Consider the following 25,114-nt stretch of genomic DNA (forward strand, 5'->3'; position numbering starts at 1 on the left):
GAACCTTCCAGCTCAGTGAGCAAACCTACATCAAGAACCTCAACCTGGGCTACAAGTCTTCTCAAAACTCCCTCTGAGTCTTTCGCCCATCCCCATGGTCTTCCCTTCAGGTTTTACACCCGTTTCCAGTTGATCAGTTTCCCATCTCCGGGAAGGGGACTCCAGGCTGTATGTGGAGGGTGTTATTTAGCATTAACATCAGGAGAACCCCTCTGGCTTACCTGGGCCTGCGTTTGGACCAGATGTTGCACTTGCTCTTGTTTGCTGTCCAACTCCTTTTGCAAGTCCTGGCTCTGAGCATGGAGCTTCACAGTATTCTAAACATAGACAGAGAGAGAGAGAGAGAGAGAGAGAGAGAGAAAGAGAGAGAACACAAGTCATCCTGGAAAGCGCATGCTACCTGTGTACCCTGGGGTAATGGAATGGATATCCTGCCGGACCCAAACTCCAGGCAGAGGGAACTCTTCTCCCACTTTAGCAGTTTGATAATTTCTCAACAATTCTGGAAATCAAACTATGACCAGCAAAGGCAGCAATGAAGCTGTCAATCTGATCGAAATCCCCAATGGAATCACTGATATCCCAGTGATGTTAACTCCATAGGCTGACAACCTCTTCAAAATCAAGAGGGATATTATAAAAATCACAAGGTTTATATTTCAAACATAAGCCCATATAAATTATTAGTTGTTTTATAAACTTCAGTACTGGCCTCTAACAGTCAGATCTTTACAAAAGCTTGAGAATTACATCTGAAAGTGTTTTACAAATATAAAACCTAGAATGCGTTTAAGAATGGTCTGCTCTCTCACACTCACTATTGGCTGCAAAAGAACAAAGAACAAAGAAACATTACAGCCCAGGAACAGGCCCTTCGGCCCTCCAAGCCTGAACCGATCCAAATCTACTGTTTAAACCTGTCGCCCAATTCCTAAGGATCTGTATCCCTCTGCTCCCCACCTACTCCTGCATCTGTCCAGATACATCTTAAATGAATCGACCGTGCCTGCCTCTACTACCTCAGCTCGCAACGTGTTCCAGGCACCTACCACCCTCTGTGTAAAGTACTTGCCGCGTGTATCCCCCTTAAACTTTCCACATCTCACCATGAAAGCATGACTTCTCGTTATTGAATTCTTCACCCTGGGAAAAAGCTTATCTATAAAGATCCTGTCTGTACCAGTTTATCTCTATCTACCCTGTCTGTACCAGTTTATCTCTATCTACCCTGTCTGTACCAACTTATCTCTATCTACCCTGTCTGTACCAACTTATCTCTATCTACCCTGTCTGTACCAGTTTATCTCTATCTACCCTGTCTGTACCAGCTTATCTCTATCTACCCTGTCTGTACCAACTTATCTCTATCTACCCTGTCTGTACCAGCTTATCTCTATCTACCCTGTCTGTACCAGTTTATCTCTATCTACCCTGTCTGTACCAGTTTATCTCTATCTACCCTGTCTAAAGCTGCTCCTTACCAGTTGAAGTTGCCATTTGCCTCCATATTTCACATTATTACATTAAAAATACATTTATTATAGTAAAGTATTTAATGTCGTAAAGTTACAAATATTTCCTCCCAAATACTTATATACACAGGTCCCTGATTTACCAACATCTGACTGAAGAATGCTCATGCTTACAAACACAATCACGTACAGGGGTATCATTTTAAAGACCCAACATACAAACATTTCCTGCGGTTACAAACAGCTGCACTCTGTTCTGACTTGCATACAAATCGGCTTACAAATGGACTCCAGAACGGAACAGATTTGCAACCTGACATTTACCTGTGTATGATGGTGGCAGTGATGTTAATGATTGCCCATGTTCTGTATAAATGATGTGGTCTATCCCACAGAATTACTCTTTATGTAAGAGTCGGAATCAAATCTAATTCCAGTGTTTCTGATTGCTTCACCAACGTACAGCCAAGGCTGGAGTAAGTAACACAGAATGGCATAGCTGGGTGTTCCTTCTACAGGTTGACCATTTCACGCACTGACCATTATACTTCACCAAAACCAGAATATCTGGATGTTCGAAAGTAAATTCATTGTAACCTCCAGTACTTAACAGCTGCTTACATGAGATTTAGTGTCAATTGTTTAAACATGTTTTGGGCAATTCAAACAATGTTAGCCCAGTGGTCAAAGTGTCAGCCTCACTACTGGTTAGATTTCAGAACAAGGCAATGTTTTTTTATGGAAGAGATCTGCCATGTTTACGCGGTCTGGTATACATGTGAGTAATGAGGGTTTGACTCTTACCTGCTTCCTGGAAATTAGGAGGGGGCAACAAATCACAGTGACGCTCATATCCCATGAAAGTCAATGAAAGGGTTGTTCGCTGAGATGAACCAGGCTGTAATTTTTACTCTTATGTTATTGAAAAGGCTGTTCTTTCCCTGTGCTAATCAATCACACACACACACAACACACACACACACACACACACTCACACACACACTAACACACACACACACTAACACACACACACACACTAACACACACACACAGTAACACACAGTAACACAGTAACACACACACACTATCACACAGTAACACACACACTAGCACACACACACACTAGCACACACACACACACACACACACACTAACACACACACACAGTAACACACAGTAACACAGTAACACACACACACTATCACACAGTAACACACACACTAGCACACACACACACTAACACACACTAACACACACACACACTAACACACACTCACACACATAACACACACACACTCACACACTAACACACACACACTAACACACACAAACACACACACACACTAACACACACTAACACACACTCACACACTAACACACACACACAAACACACACACACATTCACACACACACTCAAACACACACAAACACACTAACACACACACAAACTCACACATACACACACTAGCACACACACGCACACACTAACACACACACACTAACACACACACACACACACACACACACACACACACACACACACACACACACACACACACACACACACAAACAGTAACACACAGTATCTCTGCCAATGCTGTGCTACGTAAACCCAGTAAGGAGCTTCTGTAATGAAGCAGAGCGACTCCCCAACTTCATTCAGAGCTCAGCCTGACAATTGAATGACTCACTTCAGTCTCAATCCGATCCTTCTCGTTGTTGATTTGGAGCTCCATTTCCTCATAGAGTTTCTGAACCTCGGTGTTGTGTTCCACCATTCTCCTGTGGCAGAAGCAGAGATGGTCAGTTCTGAGTAGGGCACCCCAGGTCCGGGCACCCGGTAGTTACAGGGATGGTTGACCAGGTCGCTTCCTGAACCCAATATCTCATCAATCTCCCAATAATGTCAATGTAGCTGGGACTGAGCCCACTTTCACTCATCATCCAGCAATCATTTAAGAGCCTTCAAGTTGTTAATATAATAAGAAAGGCTCCCAAAATCCTGGCATTTATTGTAAAATGACCGGATTATAAAAGTAGTGTTGTTACAATTATTTAAGGTAATAGTGAGACCACACCTGGAACACTGTGTCTGATTTTGGTTTCCTTACTTGAGGAAGGATGTAATGGCACTGGAGGCAGTTCGGGGAGGGTCACCAGGTTGACTCGAGGGATGAAAGGGCTGCCATACCTTGGGCTTGTACTCACTGGAGTTCAGCAGACTGAGGGGGTGAGGGGGAGGGGGGAGGGGGGTGGTGGGGGTGGAGTATGATTGAGGCATATAAAATGCTGAAGGGGATTGATAAGGTGGACCTTGAACAGATGATCCACCTTGTGGGACAATCCCGAACAAGAGGTCAGGGGTATGCAGTAGGAGGAGACAAGACCAAACCTGAGATGAGTTGAAGCTAGTTCCCTCAGCGGGTTGTGGATCGGTGAAACTCACTGCCACACAGTGCAGCGGGGGCAGAACTGATCAACAGAGAGAAAAAAGAAACAGAAATATTTCAGTTGGACAGCACAGTGACTCAGTGGTTAGCACTGCTGCCTCACAGTACCAGGGACCTGGGTCCGATTCCAACCTCAGGCGACTGACTGTGTGGAGTTTGCACATTCTCCCCGTGTCTGTGTGGGTTTCCTCCTGGTGCTCCGGTTTCCTCCCACAGTCCAAAGCTGTGCAGGTCAGGGTGGATTGGCCGTGCTAAATTACCCCAGGTGTCCAGTCTTCAGTAGGCTAGGTGGGTTAGCCATGGGGAATGCAGGATAACAGAGATAGGATAGGAGGTTGGTTCTTTGTGGGATTGTCTTCGGAGGGTCAATGTGGACTCGATGGGCAGAATGGCCCGTTTCCACACTGTAGGGATTCTATGATTCTATGATGAAAAGCGGGATGCAGGGCTATGCAGATCAGGGAGGGGTGTAGAGTTGAGACCAGGATAAGACTAGCCATGACCATGTTAAATGGCAGAGGGGGCTCGAAGGGCTGATCTAGCCACTCCTGCTCTTAAATCTGAAGTGCCTGTATAATTAACTAATTGAGGTAAGTCTGGGATGTGAGCCCCAGTGTGAGGCTTGTGGGCCTGGCTCAGGAGGGCAGCTGGAATACACAGGAATGAGGGGTACTGTTTGTTTTTTGGTGGGAGATCCTTCATCAGGCCCCCATGTCTGTAAAAAGGCAGCCAGGTCTTACATGCCATCCTCACCATGTGCAGCGTAGACCACCCACCACTGCCAACATAGCAGCACCAGTGGGCAGAGGCCCTGAAGTGACCACTGATTGGTCAATTCAGGATCTCAGTTGGAGCCCCCCCACCCCGATGGTAAGATACAATGTAGTAGTCTGTGGATGGCTGTTGGCATGGCCCTCAGTTTTACCCTCCTCCTTTCCCAGCTCAATGCCAGAGCAGGGGGGTGCAGTAAAATTCCACCCAGACAATCTGAATTCATCTTTGTAATGGTTAACGTTGTCCCCATCAATGTGAAGGATGTCACCCTTCCATTGGGCAAAGCAGACAATTCCAAATGCCTTTCCTTGGAGCTTTCTTCAAGGACCAATGGAACCAACAGATTTGACATTGTCCCATTAGGGCTGGGAATCATATTGGAGCTGTTCAAGTGTCATTTCAAGTGTCCATCCAAGTTCTTTACAAAGCTGAGGAGACTTTTCACCTCGGCTAGAGTCCTAGGTCTCCAGTTCAGACCTCTACCACCTTCTGGGTGAAAACATTTTTCCTCACATCCCTTCTAAACCTCCTGCCTTTCACTTTAAAATTATGCCCCTTATTACCAACCCTTCAGCTCAGGGGAACTACAGTTTCCTATCCACTCCCCATCATTGAGTCATAGAGCTAACCAGCACGGAAACAGACCCTTCGGTCCAACTCATTCATGCTGACCAGATATCCTCAATAAATCTACTCCCATTTGCCAGCACTTGGCCCATATCCCTCCAAATCCTTCCTATTCATATCCCCATCCAGATGCCTTTTAAATGTTGCAATTGTACCAGCCTCCACCACTTCCTCTGGCAGCTCATTCCATACACGTACCACCCTCTGAGTGAAAAAGTTGCCCCTTAGGTCCCTTTTAAATCTTTCCCCTCTCACCCTAAACCTACGCCCTCTAGTTTTGGACTCCCCCACCCTGGGGAAAGGATTTTGTCGTATCCATGCCTCTCTATAAGGTCACCCCTCAGCCTCCGACGCTCCAGGGAAATTAGCCCCAGCTTGTTCAGCCTCTCCCTGTAGCTCAAATCCTCCAACCCTGGCAACATCCTTGTAAGTCTTTTCTGACCCCTTTCAAGTTTCACAACGTCCTTCCAATAGGAAGGAGACCAGAATTGCACGTGATATTCCAACAGGGCTGTCTATGCCCCTGATCATCTTACACACCTCGATCAGGATGCCCTCTCATCCATTTCTGCTCCAAAGGAAACAACCTGAGCTTACCCATCCTCTCTTCATCGCTGAGATGCTCCATCCCAGGGAACATCCTGGTGAATCCCCTCTGCACCTCCTCCAGTGTAATCACATCCTTCCTGTAACACAGTGACCACAACTGCACACAGTCCTCCAACTGTGGTGTGACCAAAATTCTGTACAGCTCCAACATAATCTCCCTGCTTTTATAATCTATGCTTCACCTGATAAAGGTAAGTGTCCCAGCTGCCTTCTTCAGTACCCGATTAATCTGTATTGCCACCTTCGGGGCTTGTGGAAAAGCACCCCAAGTTATCTCTGTTCCTCCGAGCTTCTCAGTATCTGACCATTCATTGAGTACTGAGACAGCAAATCTGGGTATTATTCACTCAGTCCCTACATCCAACTGATGAATACAGATTACAAATAGTTGAGGCCTCGTTCTGATCCTCGGAGTAGCCTGTTAAATACAGTCCATCAGCCCAAATTTGTCCCATTTCCTCCGTGTCTACTTTTTTTTCTGTCCAGTAGCCTGACCTCAGTCTATGTCAACACATTACCTCACATTCAGGGAGCTCATTCTGTATAATAACTGACTAATTGCCACTCTATCAACTCCGTTTTGTATACACACTACACCACATCTAATGGCTTTCTATTATCCAGCCTTCACATTACAGCTTCAATAGAACGCTCTAACAAATTTGTAAATTGTGGTTTTTCTTGCATCAATGATTGTAGATTCTGCTGAATGATGTGATGTTTGAGGAACCCTCTGACCACAGGTTGAATGCCAACAGTTTGCCAACTGATGTGAAACTATCTACCCCTGAGATACCCACACCGTTTGTTCTTGTTTTTTAATAAATAGGACTGATAAGATTCCCACCCTTTCAACTCTTGCAATTTGTTATAGAAAGTAAGGAATACTGGACAATTACAACCAAAGCATCCAACTATCTCAAAACATTTCTGTTGAATACTAATTGCAACTTTTCGCTGCTTAGAAATTCTGAGCTCCTCGTCACGTGGATTTGAAGACAGTTTTGAATACTGCAAATTTTTACTCCTCTCCAGCCCTCTCAGACTTTGCAACTGAACTTTGTAGAGACAGACATGGATTCAGCAACTTCGAGACAGATGTGCAGGTCTCAGGTTGAACAACCTCAATTTATACAATTATTCTCCAACCAATCTGTTCCACAGTCGATGCAGTAGGCAATAAAGTGATTGGACACTGAATTACTCACTTTTTGAGGGTGCGTTCCAAATCCTCCTTCTCACTCTGAGCATCCAGGATCTGAACAGCGACCTTGGACAGGAAATCTTCCAGGTGGCCGAGAAGATTGGGTTCATTGCGTCGAAGTTGGACCCAGAGTTTCCATACCTCCGCCTTACTGAGAGTCCCCAAAATCAGAGAAGGAAGAATGGTCAAACCACACCCCTCACTGTAACACACTGATATACCCCACACCCTCACTGTAACACACTGATAGACCCCACACCCCCTCACTGTAACACACTGATATACACCACACCCCTCACTGTAACACACTGATATACCCCACACCCCTCACTGTAACACACTGATATACCCCACACCCTCACTGTAACACACTGATATACCCCACACCCCCTCACTGTAACACACTGATATACACCACACCCCTCACTGTAACACACTGATATACCCCACACCCCTCACTGTAACACTCTGATATACCCCACACCCCTCACTGTAACACACTGATATACCCCACACCCCTCACTGTAACACACTGATATACCCCACACCCCTCACTGTAACACACTGATATACCCCACACTCCTCACTGTAACACACTGATATACACCACACCCCTCACTGTAACACACTGATATACCCCACACTCCTCACTGTAACACACTGATATACACCACACCCCTCACTGTAACACACTGATATACCCCACACCCCTCACTGGAACACACTGATATACCCCACACCCCTCACTGTAACAACCTGATATACACCACACCCCTCACTGTAACACACTGATATACCCCACACTCATCACTGTAACACACTGATATACACCACACCCATCACTGTAACACACTGATATACACCACACCCCTCACTGTAACACACTGATATACCCCACACCCATCACTGTAACACACTGATATACCCCACACCCACCACTGTAACACACTGATATACCCCACACCCATCACTGTAACACACTGATAAACCCCACACCCCTCACTGTAACACACTGATATACCCCACACCCATCACTGTAACACACTGATATACCCCACACCCATCACTGTAACACACTGATATACCCCACACCCATCACTGTAACACACTGATAAACCCCACACCCATCACTGTAACACCCTGATATACCCCACACCCCTCACTGTAACACACTGATATACACCACACACCTCACTGTAACACACTGATATACACCACACCCCTCACTGTAACACCCTGATATACCCCACACCCATCACTGTAACACACTGATATACACCACACCCCTCACAGTAACACACTGATATACCCCACACCCCTCACTGTAACACCCTGATATACCCCACACCCCTCACTGTAACACACTGATATACACCACACTCCTCACTGTAACACTCTGATATACACCACACCCCTCACTGTAACACTGATATACACCACACCCCTCACTGTAACACACTGATATACACCACATGCCTCACTGTAACACTCTGATACACCCCACACCCCTCACTGTAACACCCTGATATACCCCACACCCCTCACTGTAACACACTGATATACCCCACACCCCTCACTGTAACACACTGATATACACCACACCCCTCACTGTAACACACTGATATACACCACACCCCTCACTGTAACACACTGATATACCCCACACCCCTCACTGTAACACACTGATATACACCACACCCCTCACTGTAACACACTGATATACCCCACACCCCTCACTGTAACACAATGATATACCCCACACCCATCACGGTCACACACTGATATACCCGACACCCCTCACTGTAACACACTGATATACCCCACACCCATCACTGTAACACACTGATAAACCCCACACCCCTCACTGTAACACACTGATATACACCACACCCCTCACTGTAACACACTTATATACCCCACACCCCTCACTGTAACACTCTGATATACACCACACCCCTCACTATAACACACTGATATACCCCACACCCCTCACTGTAACACTCTGATATACACCACACCCCTCACTATAACACACTGATATACCCCACACCCCTCCCTGTAACACACTGATATACACCACACCCATCACTGTAACACACTGATATACCCGACACCCCTCACTGTAACACACTGATATACCCGACACCCCTCACTGTAACACACTGATATACCCCACACCCATCACTGTAACACACTGATAAACCCCACACCCCTCACTGTAACACACTGATATACACCACACCCCTCACTGTAACACACTTATATACCCCACACCCCTCACTGTAACACTCTGATATACACCACACCCCTCACTGTAACACACTGATATACCCGACACCCCTCACTGTAACACACTGACATACTCCACACCCGTCACTATAACACACTGGCATACCCCACACCCCTCACTGTAACACACTGATATACTCCACACCCCTCACTGTAACACACTGATATACACCACACCACTCACTGTAACACACTGATATACCCGACACCCCTCACTGTAACACACTGACATACCCCACACCACTCACTGTAACACACTGATATACCCGACACCCCTCACTGTAACACACTGATATACCCCCACACCCCTCACGGTCACACACTGACATACCCCACACCCCTCACTGGAGCACACTGACAGACCCCACACCCCTCACTGTCACACACTAATATACCCCACACCCCTCACTGTAACACACTGACATACCCCACACCCCTCACTGTCACACACTGATATACCCCACACCCCTCACTGCAACACACTGATATACCCCACACCCCTCACTGTAACACACTGATATACCCCACACCCCTCATTGTAACACCCTGATACACCCCACACCCCTCACTGTAACACACTGATATACCCCACACCCCTCACTGTAACACACTGACATACCACACACCCCTCACTGTAACACACTGACATATCCCACACCCCTCACTGTAACACACTGACATACCCCACACCCTCACTGTAACACACTGATATGCCCCACACCCCTCACTGTAACACCCTGATATACCCTACACCCCTCACTGTAACACACTGATATACCCCACACCTCTCACTGGAGCACACTGATAAATCCCACACCCCTCACTGTAACACACTGATATACCCCACACCCCTCACTGTAATACACTCATATAGCCCACACCCTCACTGTAACACTCTGATATAGCCCACACCCCTCACTGTAACACACTGATATACCCCACACCCCTCACTGTAAAACTCTGATATACCCCACACCCCTCACTGTAACACCCTGATATAGTCCACACCCATCAATGTAACACTCTGATATAGCCCACACCCCTCAATATAACACACTGACATACCCCAAAACCCCTCACTGTAACACACTGATATACCCCACACCCCTCACTGTAACACTCTGATATAGCCCACACACCTCACTGTAACACACTGATATACCCCACACCCTCACTGTAACACACTGATATACTCCACACCCCTCACTGTAACACACTGATATACACCACACCCTCACTGTAATACACTGACATACCCCACACCCCTCACTGTAACACAATGACATAACCCAAAACCCTTCACTGTAACACACTGTTATACCCCACACCCCTCACTGAAACACCCTGATATACCTCACACCCCTCACTGTAACACACTGATATACTCCACACCCCTCACTATAACACACTGACATACCCCAAAACCCCTCACTGTAACACACTGATATACCCCACACCCCTCACTGTAACACTCTGATATAGCCCACACACCTCACTGTAACACACTGATATACCCCACACCCTCACTGTAACACACTGATATACTCCACACCCCTCACTGTAACACACTGATATACACCACACCCTCACTGTAATACACTGATATACCCCACACCCCTCACTGTAACACAATGACATAACCCAAAACCCTTCACTGTAACACACTGATATACCCTATTCCCCTCACTGTAACACACTGATTTACCCCACACCCTCAGTGTAACACTCTGATATAGTCCACGCACCTCACTGTAACACACTGATTTACCCCACACCCCTCACTGTAACACACTGATTTACCCCACACCCCTCACTGTCACACACTGATATACCCCACACCCCTCACTGTAACACACTGACATTACCCAAAACCCCTCACTGTAACACACTGATATACCCCACACCCTCACTGTAACACACTGATATACACCACACCCTCACTGTAATACACTGACATACCCCACACCCCTCACTGTAACACAATGACATTACCCAAAACCCTTCACTGTAACACTCTGATATACCCCACACCCCTCACTGTAACACACTGATATACCCCACACCCCTCACTGTAACACTCTGATATAGCCCACACACCTCACTATAACACACTGATATACCCCACATCCTCACTGTAACACACTGATATACTCCACACCCCTCACTGTAACACACTGATATACACCACACCCTCACTGTAATACACTGACATACCCCACACCCCTCACTGTAACACAATGACATAACCCAAAACCCTTCACTGTAACACACTGTTATACCCCACACCCTCACTGTAACACTCTGATATACCCCACATCCCTCACTGCAACATACTGATATATCCCACATGCCTCACTGCAACACACTGATATACCCCACACCCCTCACTGCAACACACTGATATATCCCACATGCCTCACTGTAATACACTGATATACTCCACACCCCTCACTGTAACACAATGACATAACCCAAAACCCTTCACTGTAACACACTGATATACCCCACACCCCTCACTGTAACACCCTGATATACCCCACACTCCTCACTGTAACACACTGATATACCCCACACCCCTCATTGTAACACCCTGATATACCCCACACCCCTCACTGTAACACACTGACATACACCACACCCCTCACTGTAAACAATGATATATCCCACACCCCGCACTGTAACACTCTGATATACCCCACACCCCTCACTGTAACACACTGACATACGACACACACCCCTCACTGCAACACCCTGATATACCCCACACCCCCCACTATAACACCCTGTAACACAATGATATATCCCACACCCCTCACTGTAACACACTGACATAATCCAAAATCCCTCACTGTAATACGCTGATATACCCCACACCCCTCACTGTAACACACTGATATACACCACACCCCTCACTGTAACACAATGATATATCCCACACCCCGCACTGTAACACTCTGATATACCCCACACCCCTCACTGTAACACACTGACATACGACACACACCCCTCACTGCAACACCCTGATATACCCCACACCCCCCACTATAACACCCTGATATACCCCACACCCCTCACTGTAACACACTGATATACCCCACACCCCTCACTGCAACACACTGATATACGCCACACCCCTCACTGCAACACACTGATATATCCCACATGCCTCACTGTAACACACTGATATACACCACACCCTCACTGTAATACACTGACATACCCCACACCCCTCACTGTAACACAATGACATAACCCAAAACCCTTCACTGTAACACACTGTTATACCCCACACCCCTCACTGTAACACCCTGATATACCTCACACCCCTCACTGTAACACACTGATATACTCCACACCCCTCACTATAACACACTGACATACCCCAAAACCCCTCACTGTAACACACTGATATACCCCACACCCTCACTGTAACACTCTGATATAGCCCACACACCTCACTGTAACACACTGATATACCCCACACCCTCACTGTAACACACTGATATACTCCACACCCCTCACTGTAACACACTGATATACACCACACCCTCACTGTAATACACTGATATACCCCACACCCCTCACTGTAACACAATGACATAACCCAAAACCCTTCACTGTAACACACTGATATACCCTATTCCCCTCACTGTAACACACTGATTTACCCCACACCCTCAGTGTAACACTCTGATATAGTCCACGCACCTCACTGTAACACACTGATTTACCCCACACCCCTCACTGTAACACACTGATTTACCCCACACCCCTCACTGTCACACACTGATATACCCCACACCCATCACTGTAACACACTGACATTACCCAAAACCCCTCACTGTAACACACTGATATACCCCACACCCTCACTGTAACACACTGATATACACCACACCCTCACTGTAATACACTGACATACCCCACACCCCTCACTGTAACACAATGACATAACCCAAAACCCTTCACTGTAACACTCTGATATACCCCACACCCCTCACTGTAACACACTGATATACCCCACACCCCTCACTGTAACACTCTGATATAGCCCACACACCTCACTATAACACACTGATATACCCCACATCCTCACTGTAACACACTGATATACTCCACACCCCTCACTGTAACACACTGATATACACCACACCCTCACTGTAATACACTGACATACCCCACACCCCTCACTGTAACACAATGACATAACCCAAAACCCTTCACTGTAACACACTGTTATACCCCACACCCTCACTGTAACACTCTGATATACCCCACACCCCTCACTGCAACATATTGATATATCCCACACGCCTCACTGCAACACACTGATATACCCCACACCCCTCACTGCAACACACTGATATATCCCACATGCCTCACTGTAATACACTGATATACTCCACACCCCTCACTGTAACACAATGACATAACCCAAAACCCTTCACTGTAACACACTGATATACCCCACACCCCTCACTGTAACACCCTGATATACCCCACACTCCTCACTGTAACACACTGATATACCCCACACCCCTCATTGTAACACCCTGATATACCCCACACCCCTCACTGTAACACACTGACATACACCACACCCCTCACTGTAAACAATGATATATCCCACACCCCGCACTGTAACACTCTGATATACCCCACACCCCTCACTGTAACACACTGACATACGACACACACCCCTCACTGCAACACCCTGATATACCCCACACCCCCCACTATAACACCCTGATATACCCCACACCCCTCACTGTAACACACTGATATACCCCACACCCCTCACTGCAACACACTGATATACGCCACACCCCTCACTGCAACACACTGATATATCCCACATGCCTCACTGTAACACACTGATATACTCCACACCCCTCACTGTAACACAATGACATAACCCAAAACCCTTCACTGTAACACACTGATATACCCCACACCCCTCACTGTAACACCCTGATATACCCCACACTCCTCACTGTAACACACTGATATACCCCACATCCCTCACTGTAACACACTGATATACCCCACACCCCTCACTGCAACACACTGATATACGCCACACCCCTCACTGCAACACACTGATATATCCCACATGCCTCACTGTAACACCCTGATATACCCTACACCCCTCACTGTAACACACTGATATACCCCACATCCCTCACTGTAACACACTGATATACCCACACCCCTCACTGTAACACACTTGTATACACCACACTCCTCACTGTAACACTCTGATATACCCCACACTGAAACACACTAATATACCCCACACCCCTCACTGTCACACACTGATATACCCCACACCCCTCACTGTAACACACTGATATACCCCACAATGATATAGCCCACACGCCTCACTGTAACCTACTGATATATCCCACACCCCTCACTGTAACACTCTGATATAGCCCACACCATCACTGTAACACACTGATATACACCACACGCCTCACTGTAACACACTGATATACACCACACGCCTCACTGTAACACACTGATATACCCTACACCCTCACTGTAACACACTGATATACCCCACACCCCTCACTGTAACACTCTGATATACACCACACGCCTCACTGTAACACACTGATATACCCCACACCCCTCACTGTAACACACTGATATACCCCACACCCTCAGTGTAACACTCTGATATAGCCCACACCCCTCACTGTAACACACTGATATCGCCCACACCCCACACTGTAACACTCTGATATACCCCACACCCCTCACTGTAACACACTGACATACCCCACACCCCTCACTGTAAAACTCTGATATACCCCACACCCCTCACTGTAACACCCTGATATAGTCCACACCCATCAATGTAACACTCTGATATAGCCCACACCCCTCACTATAACACACTGACATACCCCAAAACCCCTCACTGTAACACACTGATATACCCCACACCCCTCACTGTAACACTCTGATATAGCCCACACACCTCACTGTAACACACTGATATACCCCACACCCTCACTGTAACACACTGATATACTCCACACCCCTCACTGTAACACACTGATATACACCACACCCTCACTGTAATACACTGACATACCCCACACCCCTCACTGTAACACAATGACATAACCCAAAACCCTTCACTGTAACACACTGTTATACCCCACACCCCTCACTGTAACACCCTGATATACCTCACACCCCTCACTGTAACACACTGATATACTCCACACCCCTCACTATAACACACTGACATACCCCAAAACCCCTCACTGTAACACACTGATATACCCCACACCCCTCACTGTAACACTCTGATATAGCCCACACACCTCACTGTAACACACTGATATACCCCACACCCTCACTGTAACACACTGATATACTCCACACCCCTCACTGTAACACACTGATATACACCACACCCTCACTGTAATACACTGATATACCCCACACCCCTCACTGTAACACAATGACATAACCCAAAACCCTTCACTGTAACACACTGATATACCCTATTCCCCTCACTGTAACACACTGATTTACCCCACACCCTCAGTGTAACACTCTGATATAGTCCACGCACCTCACTGTAACACACTGATTTACCCCACACCCCTCACTGTAACACACTGATTTACCCCACACCCTCACTGTAACACTCTGATATAGCCCACACCCCTCACTGTAACACACTGATTTACCCCACACCCTCACTGTAACACTCTGATATAGTCCACACACCTCACTGTAACACACTGATATACCCCACACCCCTCACTGTAACACACTGACATAACCCAAAACCCCTCACTGTAACACACTGATATACCCCACACCCTCACTGTAACACACTGATATACACCACACCCTCACTGTAATACACTGACATACCCCACACCCCTCACTGTAACACAATGACAAAACCCAAAACCCTTCACTGTAACACTCTGATATACCCCACACCCCTCACTGTAACACAATGGTATACCCCACACCCCACACTGTAACACACTGATATACTCCACACCCCTCACTGTAATACACTGACATACCCCACACCCCTCACTGTAACACAATGATATACCCCACACCCCTCACTGCAACATACTGATATATCCCACACGCCTCACTGTAACACACTGTTATACCCCACACCCCTCACTGTAACACACTGATATACCCCACACCCCTCACTGTAACACCCTGATATACCCCACACCCCTCACTGTAAAACACTGTTATACCCCACACCCTCACTGTAACACTCTGATATACCCCACACCCCTCACTGCAACATACTGATATATCCCACACGCCTCACTGTAACACACTGATATACCCCACACCCCTCACTGCAACACACTGATATATCCCACATGCCTCACTGTAACACACTGATATACTCCACACCCCTCACTGTAACACAATGACATAACCCAAAACCCTTCACTGTAACACACTGATATACCCCACACCCCTCACTGTAACACTCTGATATACCCCACACTCCTCACTGTAACACACTGATATACCCCACACCCCTCATTGTAACACCCTAATATACCCCACACCCCTCACTGTAACACACAGACATACACCACACCCCTCACTGTAACACAATGATATATCCCACACCCCTCCCTGTAACACAATGATATATCCCACACCCCTCACTGTAACACACTGACATAATCCAAAATCCCTCACTGTAACACTCTGATATACCCCACACCCCTCACTGTAACACACTGACATACGACACACACCCCTCACTGCAACACCCTGATATACGCCACACCCCTCACTGTAACACACTGATATATCCTAAAACCCCTCACTGTAACACACTGATATACACCACACTCCTCACTATAACACACTGATATACCCCACACCCCCCACTATAACACCCTGATATACCCCACATCCCTCACTGTAACACACTGATATACCCCACACCCCTCACTGCAACACACTGATATACCCCACACCCCTCACTGCAACACACTGATATATCCCACGTGGCACACTGTAACACACTGATATACTCCACACCCCTCACTGTAACACAATGACATAACCCAAAACCCTTCACTGTAACACACTGATATACCCCACACCCCTCACTGTAACACCCTGATATACCCCACACTCCTCACTGTAACACACTGATATACCCCACATCCCTCACTGTAACACACTGATATACCCCACACCCCTCACTGTAACACACTGATATACCCACACCCCTCACTGTAACACACTGATATACACCACACTCCTCACTGTAACACTCTGATATACCCCACACTGCAACACACTAATATACCCCACACCCCTCACTGTCACACACTGATATACCCCACACCCCTCACTGTAACACACTGACATTACCCAAAAAACCTCACTGTAACACACTGATATACCCCACACCCTCACTGTAACACACTGATATACACCACACCCTCACTGTAATACACTGACATACCCCACACCCCTCACTGTAACACAATGACATAACCCAAAACCCTTCACTGTAACACTCTGATATACCCACACCCCTCACTGTAACACACTGATATACCCCACACCCCTCACTGTAACACTCTGATATAGCCCACACACCTCACTATAACACACTGATATACCCCACATCCTCACTGTAACACACTGATATACTCCACACCCCTCACTGTAACACACTGATATACACCACACACTCACTGTAATACACTGACATACCCCACACCCCTCACTGTAACACAATGACATAACCCAAAACCCTTCACTGTAACACACTGTTATACCCCACACCCTCACTGTAACACTCTGATATACCCCACACCCCTCACTGCAACATACTGATATATCCCACACGCCTCACTGCAACACACTGATATACCCCACACCCCTCACTGCAACACACTGATATATCCCACATGCCTCACTGTAACACACTGATATACTCCACACCCCTCACTGTAACACAATGACATAACCCAAAACCCTTCACTGTAACACACTGATATACCCCACACCCCTCACTGTAACACCCTGATATACCCCACACTCCTCACTGTAACACACTGATATACCCCACACCCCTCATTGTAACACCCTGATATACCCCACACCCCTCACTGTAACACACTGACATACACCACACCCCTCACTGTAAACAATGATATATCCCACACGCCTCCCTGTAACACAATGATATATCCCACACCCCTCACTGTAACACACTGACATAATCCAAAATCCCTCACTGTAATACGCTGATATACCCCACACCCCTCACTGTAACACACTGATATACACCACACCCCTCACTGTAACACACTGATATACACCACACCCCGCACTGTAACACTCTGATATACCCCACACCCCTCACTGTAACACACTGACATACGACACACACCCCTCACTGCAACACCCTGATATACCCCACACCCCCCACTATAACACCCTGATATACCCCACACCCCTCACTGTAACACACTGATATACCCCACACCCCTCACTACAACACACTGATATACGCCACACCCCTCACTGCAACACACTGATATATCCCACATGCCTCACTGTAACACACTGATATACTCCACACCCCTCACTGTAACACAATGACATAACCCAAAACCCTTCACTGTAACACACTGATATACCCCACACCCCTCACTGTAACACCCTGATATACCCCACACTCCTCACTGTAACACACTGATATACCCCACATCCCTCACTGTAACACACTGATATACCCCACACCCCTCACTGCAACACACTGATATACGCCACACCCCTCACTGCAACACACTGATATATCCCACATGCCTCACTGTAACACCCTGATATACCCTACACCCCTCACTGTAACACACTGATATACCCCACATCCCTCACTGTAACACACTGATATACCCACACCCCTCACTGTAACACACTTGTATACACCACACTCCTCACTGTAACACTCTGATATACCCCACACTGCAACACACTAATATACCCCACACCCCTCACTGTCACACACTGATATACCCCACACCCCTCACTGTAACACACTGATATACCCCACAATGATATAGCCCACACGCCTCACTGTAACCTACTGATATATCCCACACCCCTCACAGTAATACTCTGATATACCCCACACCCCTCACTGTAACACACTGATATACCCCACACCTCACTGTAACACTCTGATATAGCCCACACCATCACTGTAACACACTGATATACACCACGCGCCTCACTGTAACACACTGATATACACCACACGCCTCACTGTAACACACTGATATACCCTACACCCTCACTGTAACACACTGATATACCCCACACCCCTCACTGTAACACTCTGATATACACCACACGCCTCACTGTAACACACTGATATACCCCACACCCCTCACTGTAACACACTGATATACCCCACACCCTCAGTGTAACACTCTGATATAGCCCACACCCCTCACTGTAACACACTGATATCGCCCACACCCCACACTGTAACACTCTGATATACCCAACACCCCTCACTGTAACACACTGACATACCCCACACTCCTCACTGTAACACCCTGATATACCCCACACCCCTCACTGTAGCACACTGATATACCCCACACCCCTCACTGTAACACACTGATATACCCCACAATGATATAGCCCACACGCCTCACTGTAACCTACTGATATATCCCACACCCCTCACAGTAATACTCTGATATATCCCACACCCCTCACTGTAACACACTGATATACCCCACACCTCACTGTAACACTCTGATATAGCCCACACCATCACTGTAACACACTGATATACACCACACGCCTCACTGTAACACACTGATATACACCACACGCCTCACTGTAACACACTGATATACCCTACACCCTCACTGTAACACACTGATATACCCCACACCCCTCACTGTAACACTCTGATATACACCACACGCCTCACTGTAACACACTGATATACCCCACACCCCTCACTGTAACACACTGATATACCCCACACCCTCAGTGTAACACTCTGATATAGCCCACACCCCTCACTGTAACACACTGATATCGCCCACACCCCACACTGTAACACTCTGATATACCCCACACCCCTCACTGTAACACACTGACATACCCCACACCCCTCACTGTAAAACTCTGATATACCCCACACCCCTCACTGTAACACCCTGATATAGTCCACACCCATCAATGTAACACTCTGATATAGCCCACACCCCTCACTATAACACACTGACATACCCCAAAACCCCTCACTGTAACACACTGATATACCCCACACCCCTCACTGTAACACTCTGATATAGCCCACACACCTCACTGTAACACACTGATATACCCCACACCCTCACTGTAACACACTGATATACTCCACACCCCTCACTGTAACACACTGATATACACCACACCCTCACTGTAATACACTGACATACCCCACACCCCTCACTGTAACACAATGACATAACCCAAAACCCTTCACTGTAACACACTGTTATACCCCACACCCCTCACTGTAACACCCTGATATACCTCACACCCCTCACTGTAACACACTGATATACTCCACACCCCTCACTATAACACACTGACATACCCCAAAACCCCTCACTGTAACACACTGATATACCCCACACCCCTCACTGTAACACTCTGATATAGCCCACACACCTCACTGTAACACACTGATATACCCCACACCCTCACTGTAACACACTGATATACTCCACACCCCTCACTGTAACACACTGATATACACCACACCCTCACTGTAATACACTGATATACCCCACACCCCTCACTGTAACACAATGACATAACCCAAAACCCTTCACTGTAACACACTGATATACCCTATTCCCCTCACTGTAACACACTGATTTACCCCACACCCTCAGTGTAACACTCTGATATAGTCCACGCACCTCACTGTAACACACTGATTTACCCCACACCCCTCACTGTAACACACTGATTTACCCCACACCCTCACTGTAACACTCTGATATAGCCCACACCCCTCACTGTAACACACTGATTTACCCCACACCCTCACTGTAACACTCTGATATAGTCCACGCACCTCACTGTAACACCCTGATATACCCTACACCCCTCACTGTAACACACTGATATACCCCACATCCCTCACTGTAACACACTGATATACCCACACCCCTCACTGTAACACACTTGTATACACCACACTCCTCACTGTAACACTCTGATATACCCCACACTGCAACACACTAATATACCCCACACCCCTCACTGTCACACACTGATATACCCCACACCCCTCACTGTAACACACTGATATACCCCACAATGATATAGCCCACACGCCTCACTGTAACCTACTGATATATCCCACACCCCTCACAGTAATACTCTGATATACCCCACACCCCTCACTGTAACACACTGATATACCCCACACCTCACTGTAACACTCTGATATAGCCCACACCATCACTGTAACACACTGATATACACCACGCGCCTCACTGTAACACACTGATATACACCACACGCCTCACTGTAACACACTGATATACCCTACACCCTCACTGTAACACACTGATATACCCCACACCCCTCACTGTAACACTCTGATATACACCACACGCCTCACTGTAACACACTGATATACCCCACACCCCTCACTGTAACACACTGATATCGCCCACACCCCACACTGTAACACTCTGATATACCCCTCACCCCTCACTGTAACACCCTGATATACCCCACACCCCCCACTATAACACCCTGATATACCCCACACCCCTCACTGTAACACACTGATATACCCCACACCCCTCACTACAACACACTGATATACGCCACACCCCTCACTGCAACACACTGATATATCCCACATGCCTCACTGTAACACACTGATATACTCCACACCCCTCACTGTAACACAATGACATAACCCAAAACCCTTCACTGTAACACACTGATATACCCCACATCCCTCACTGTAACACCCTGATATACCCCACACTCCTCACTGTAACACACTGATATACCCCACATCCCTCACTGTAACACACTGATATACCCCACACCCCTCACTGCAACACACTGATATACGCCACACCCCTCACTGCAACACACTGATATATCCCACATGCCTCACTGTAACACCCTGATATACCCTACACCCCTCACTGTAACACACTGATATACCCCACATCCCTCACTGTAACACACTGATATACCCACACCCCTCACTGTAACACACTTGTATACACCACACTCCTCACTGTAACACTCTGATATACCCCACACTGCAACACACTAATATACCCCACACCCCTCACTGTCACACACTGATATACCCCACACCCCTCACTGTAACACACTGATATACCCCACAATGATATAGCCCACACGCCTCACTGTAACCTACTGATATATCCCACACCCCTCACAGTAATACTCTGATATACCCCACACCCCTCACTGTAACACACTGATATACCCCACACCTCACTGTAACACTCTGATATAGCCCACACCATCACTGTAACACACTGATATACACCACGCGCCTCACTGTAACACACTGATATACACCACACGCCTCACTGTAACACACTGATATACCCTACACCCTCACTGTAACACACTGATATACCCCACACCCCTCACTGTAACACTCTGATATACACCACACGCCTCACTGTAACACACTGATATACCCCACACCCCTCACTGTAACACACTGATATACCCCACACCCTCAGTGTAACACTCTGATATAGCCCACACCCCTCACTGTAACACACTGATATCGCCCACACCCCACACTGTAACACTCTGATATACCCAACACCCCTCACTGTAACACACTGACATACCCCACACTCCTCACTGTAACACCCTGATATACCCCACACCCCTCACTGTAGCACACTGATATACCCCACACCCCTCACTGTAACACACTGATATACCCCACAATGATATAGCCCACACGCCTCACTGTAACCTACTGATATATCCCACACCCCTCACAGTAATACTCTGATATATCCCACACCCCTCACTGTAACACACTGATATACCCCACACCTCACTGTAACACTCTGATATAGCCCACACCATCACTGTAACACACTGATATACACCACACGCCTCACTGTAACACACTGATATACACCACACGCCTCACTGTAACACACTGATATACCCTACACCCTCACTGTAACACACTGATATACCCCACACCCCTCACTGTAACACTCTGATATACACCACACGCCTCACTGTAACACACTGATATACCCCACACCCCTCACTGTAACACACTGATATACCCCACACCCTCAGTGTAACACTCTGATATAGCCCACACCCCTCACTGTAACACACTGATATCGCCCACACCCCACACTGTAACACTCTGATATACCCCACACCCCTCACTGTAACACACTGACATACCCCACACCCCTCACTGTAAAACTCTGATATACCCCACACCCCTCACTGTAACACCCTGATATAGTCCACACCCATCAATGTAACACTCTGATATAGCCCACACCCCTCACTATAACACACTGACATACCCCAAAACCCCTCACTGTAACACACTGATATACCCCACACCCCTCACTGTAACACTCTGATATAGCCCACACACCTCACTGTAACACACTGATATACCCCACACCCTCACTGTAACACACTGATATACTCCACACCCCTCACTGTAACACACTGATATACACCACACCCTCACTGTAATACACTGACATACCCCACACCCCTCACTGTAACACAATGACATAACCCAAAACCCTTCACTGTAACACACTGTTATACCCCACACCCCTCACTGTAACACCCTGATATACCTCACACCCCTCACTGTAACACACTGATATACTCCACACCCCTCACTATAACACACTGACATACCCCAAAACCCCTCACTGTAACACACTGATATACCCCACACCCCTCACTGTAACACTCTGATATAGCCCACACACCTCACTGTAACACACTGATATACCCCACACCCTCACTGTAACACACTGATATACTCCACACCCCTCACTGTAACACACTGATATACACCACACCCTCACTGTAATACACTGATATACCCCACACCCCTCACTGTAACACAATGACATAACCCAAAACCCTTCACTGTAACACACTGATATACCCTATTCCCCTCACTGTAACACACTGATTTACCCCACACCCTCAGTGTAACACTCTGATATAGTCCACGCACCTCACTGTAACACACTGATTTACCCCACACCCCTCACTGTAACACACTGATTTACCCCACATCCCTCACTGTAACACTCTGATATAGCCCACACCCCTCACTGTAACACACTGATTTACCCCACACCCTCACTGTAACACTCTGATATAGTCCACACACCTCACTGTAACACCCTGATATACCCTACACCCCTCACTGTAACACACTGATATACCCCACATCCCTCACTGTAACACACTGATATACCCACACCCCTCACTGTAACACACTTGTATACACCACACTCCTCACTGTAACACTCTGATATACCCCACACTGCAACACACTAATATACCCCACACCCCTCACTGTCACACACTGATATACCCCACA

At 47.2% G+C, this 25,114-nt stretch overlaps 1 protein-coding gene across 1 annotated transcript in view; it reads right to left on the minus strand.

The window, feature by feature from the left end:
• The window catches only part of LOC140467071 (uncharacterized), a 157,434-nt gene extending 146,996 nt beyond the window's left edge, over window positions 1–10,438 (minus strand). Inside the window, exons 1-4 of the mRNA XM_072563131.1 lie at window positions 10,410–10,438; window positions 7,142–7,288; window positions 3,165–3,255; window positions 222–317 (exon numbers count right to left, since the gene is read on the minus strand). Coding sequence (XP_072419232.1) covers window positions 222–317; window positions 3,165–3,255; window positions 7,142–7,288; window positions 10,410–10,438 — 363 coding nt within the window. The remainder of the gene's footprint in view (window positions 1–221; window positions 318–3,164; window positions 3,256–7,141; window positions 7,289–10,409) is intronic.
• Window positions 10,439–25,114: the final 14,676 nt, after the last annotated feature.

The sequence above is a fragment of the Chiloscyllium punctatum genome, chromosome 45 (assembly GCF_047496795.1).
Source record: "Chiloscyllium punctatum isolate Juve2018m chromosome 45, sChiPun1.3, whole genome shotgun sequence".
Lineage (NCBI taxonomy): Eukaryota > Metazoa > Chordata > Chondrichthyes > Orectolobiformes > Hemiscylliidae > Chiloscyllium > Chiloscyllium punctatum.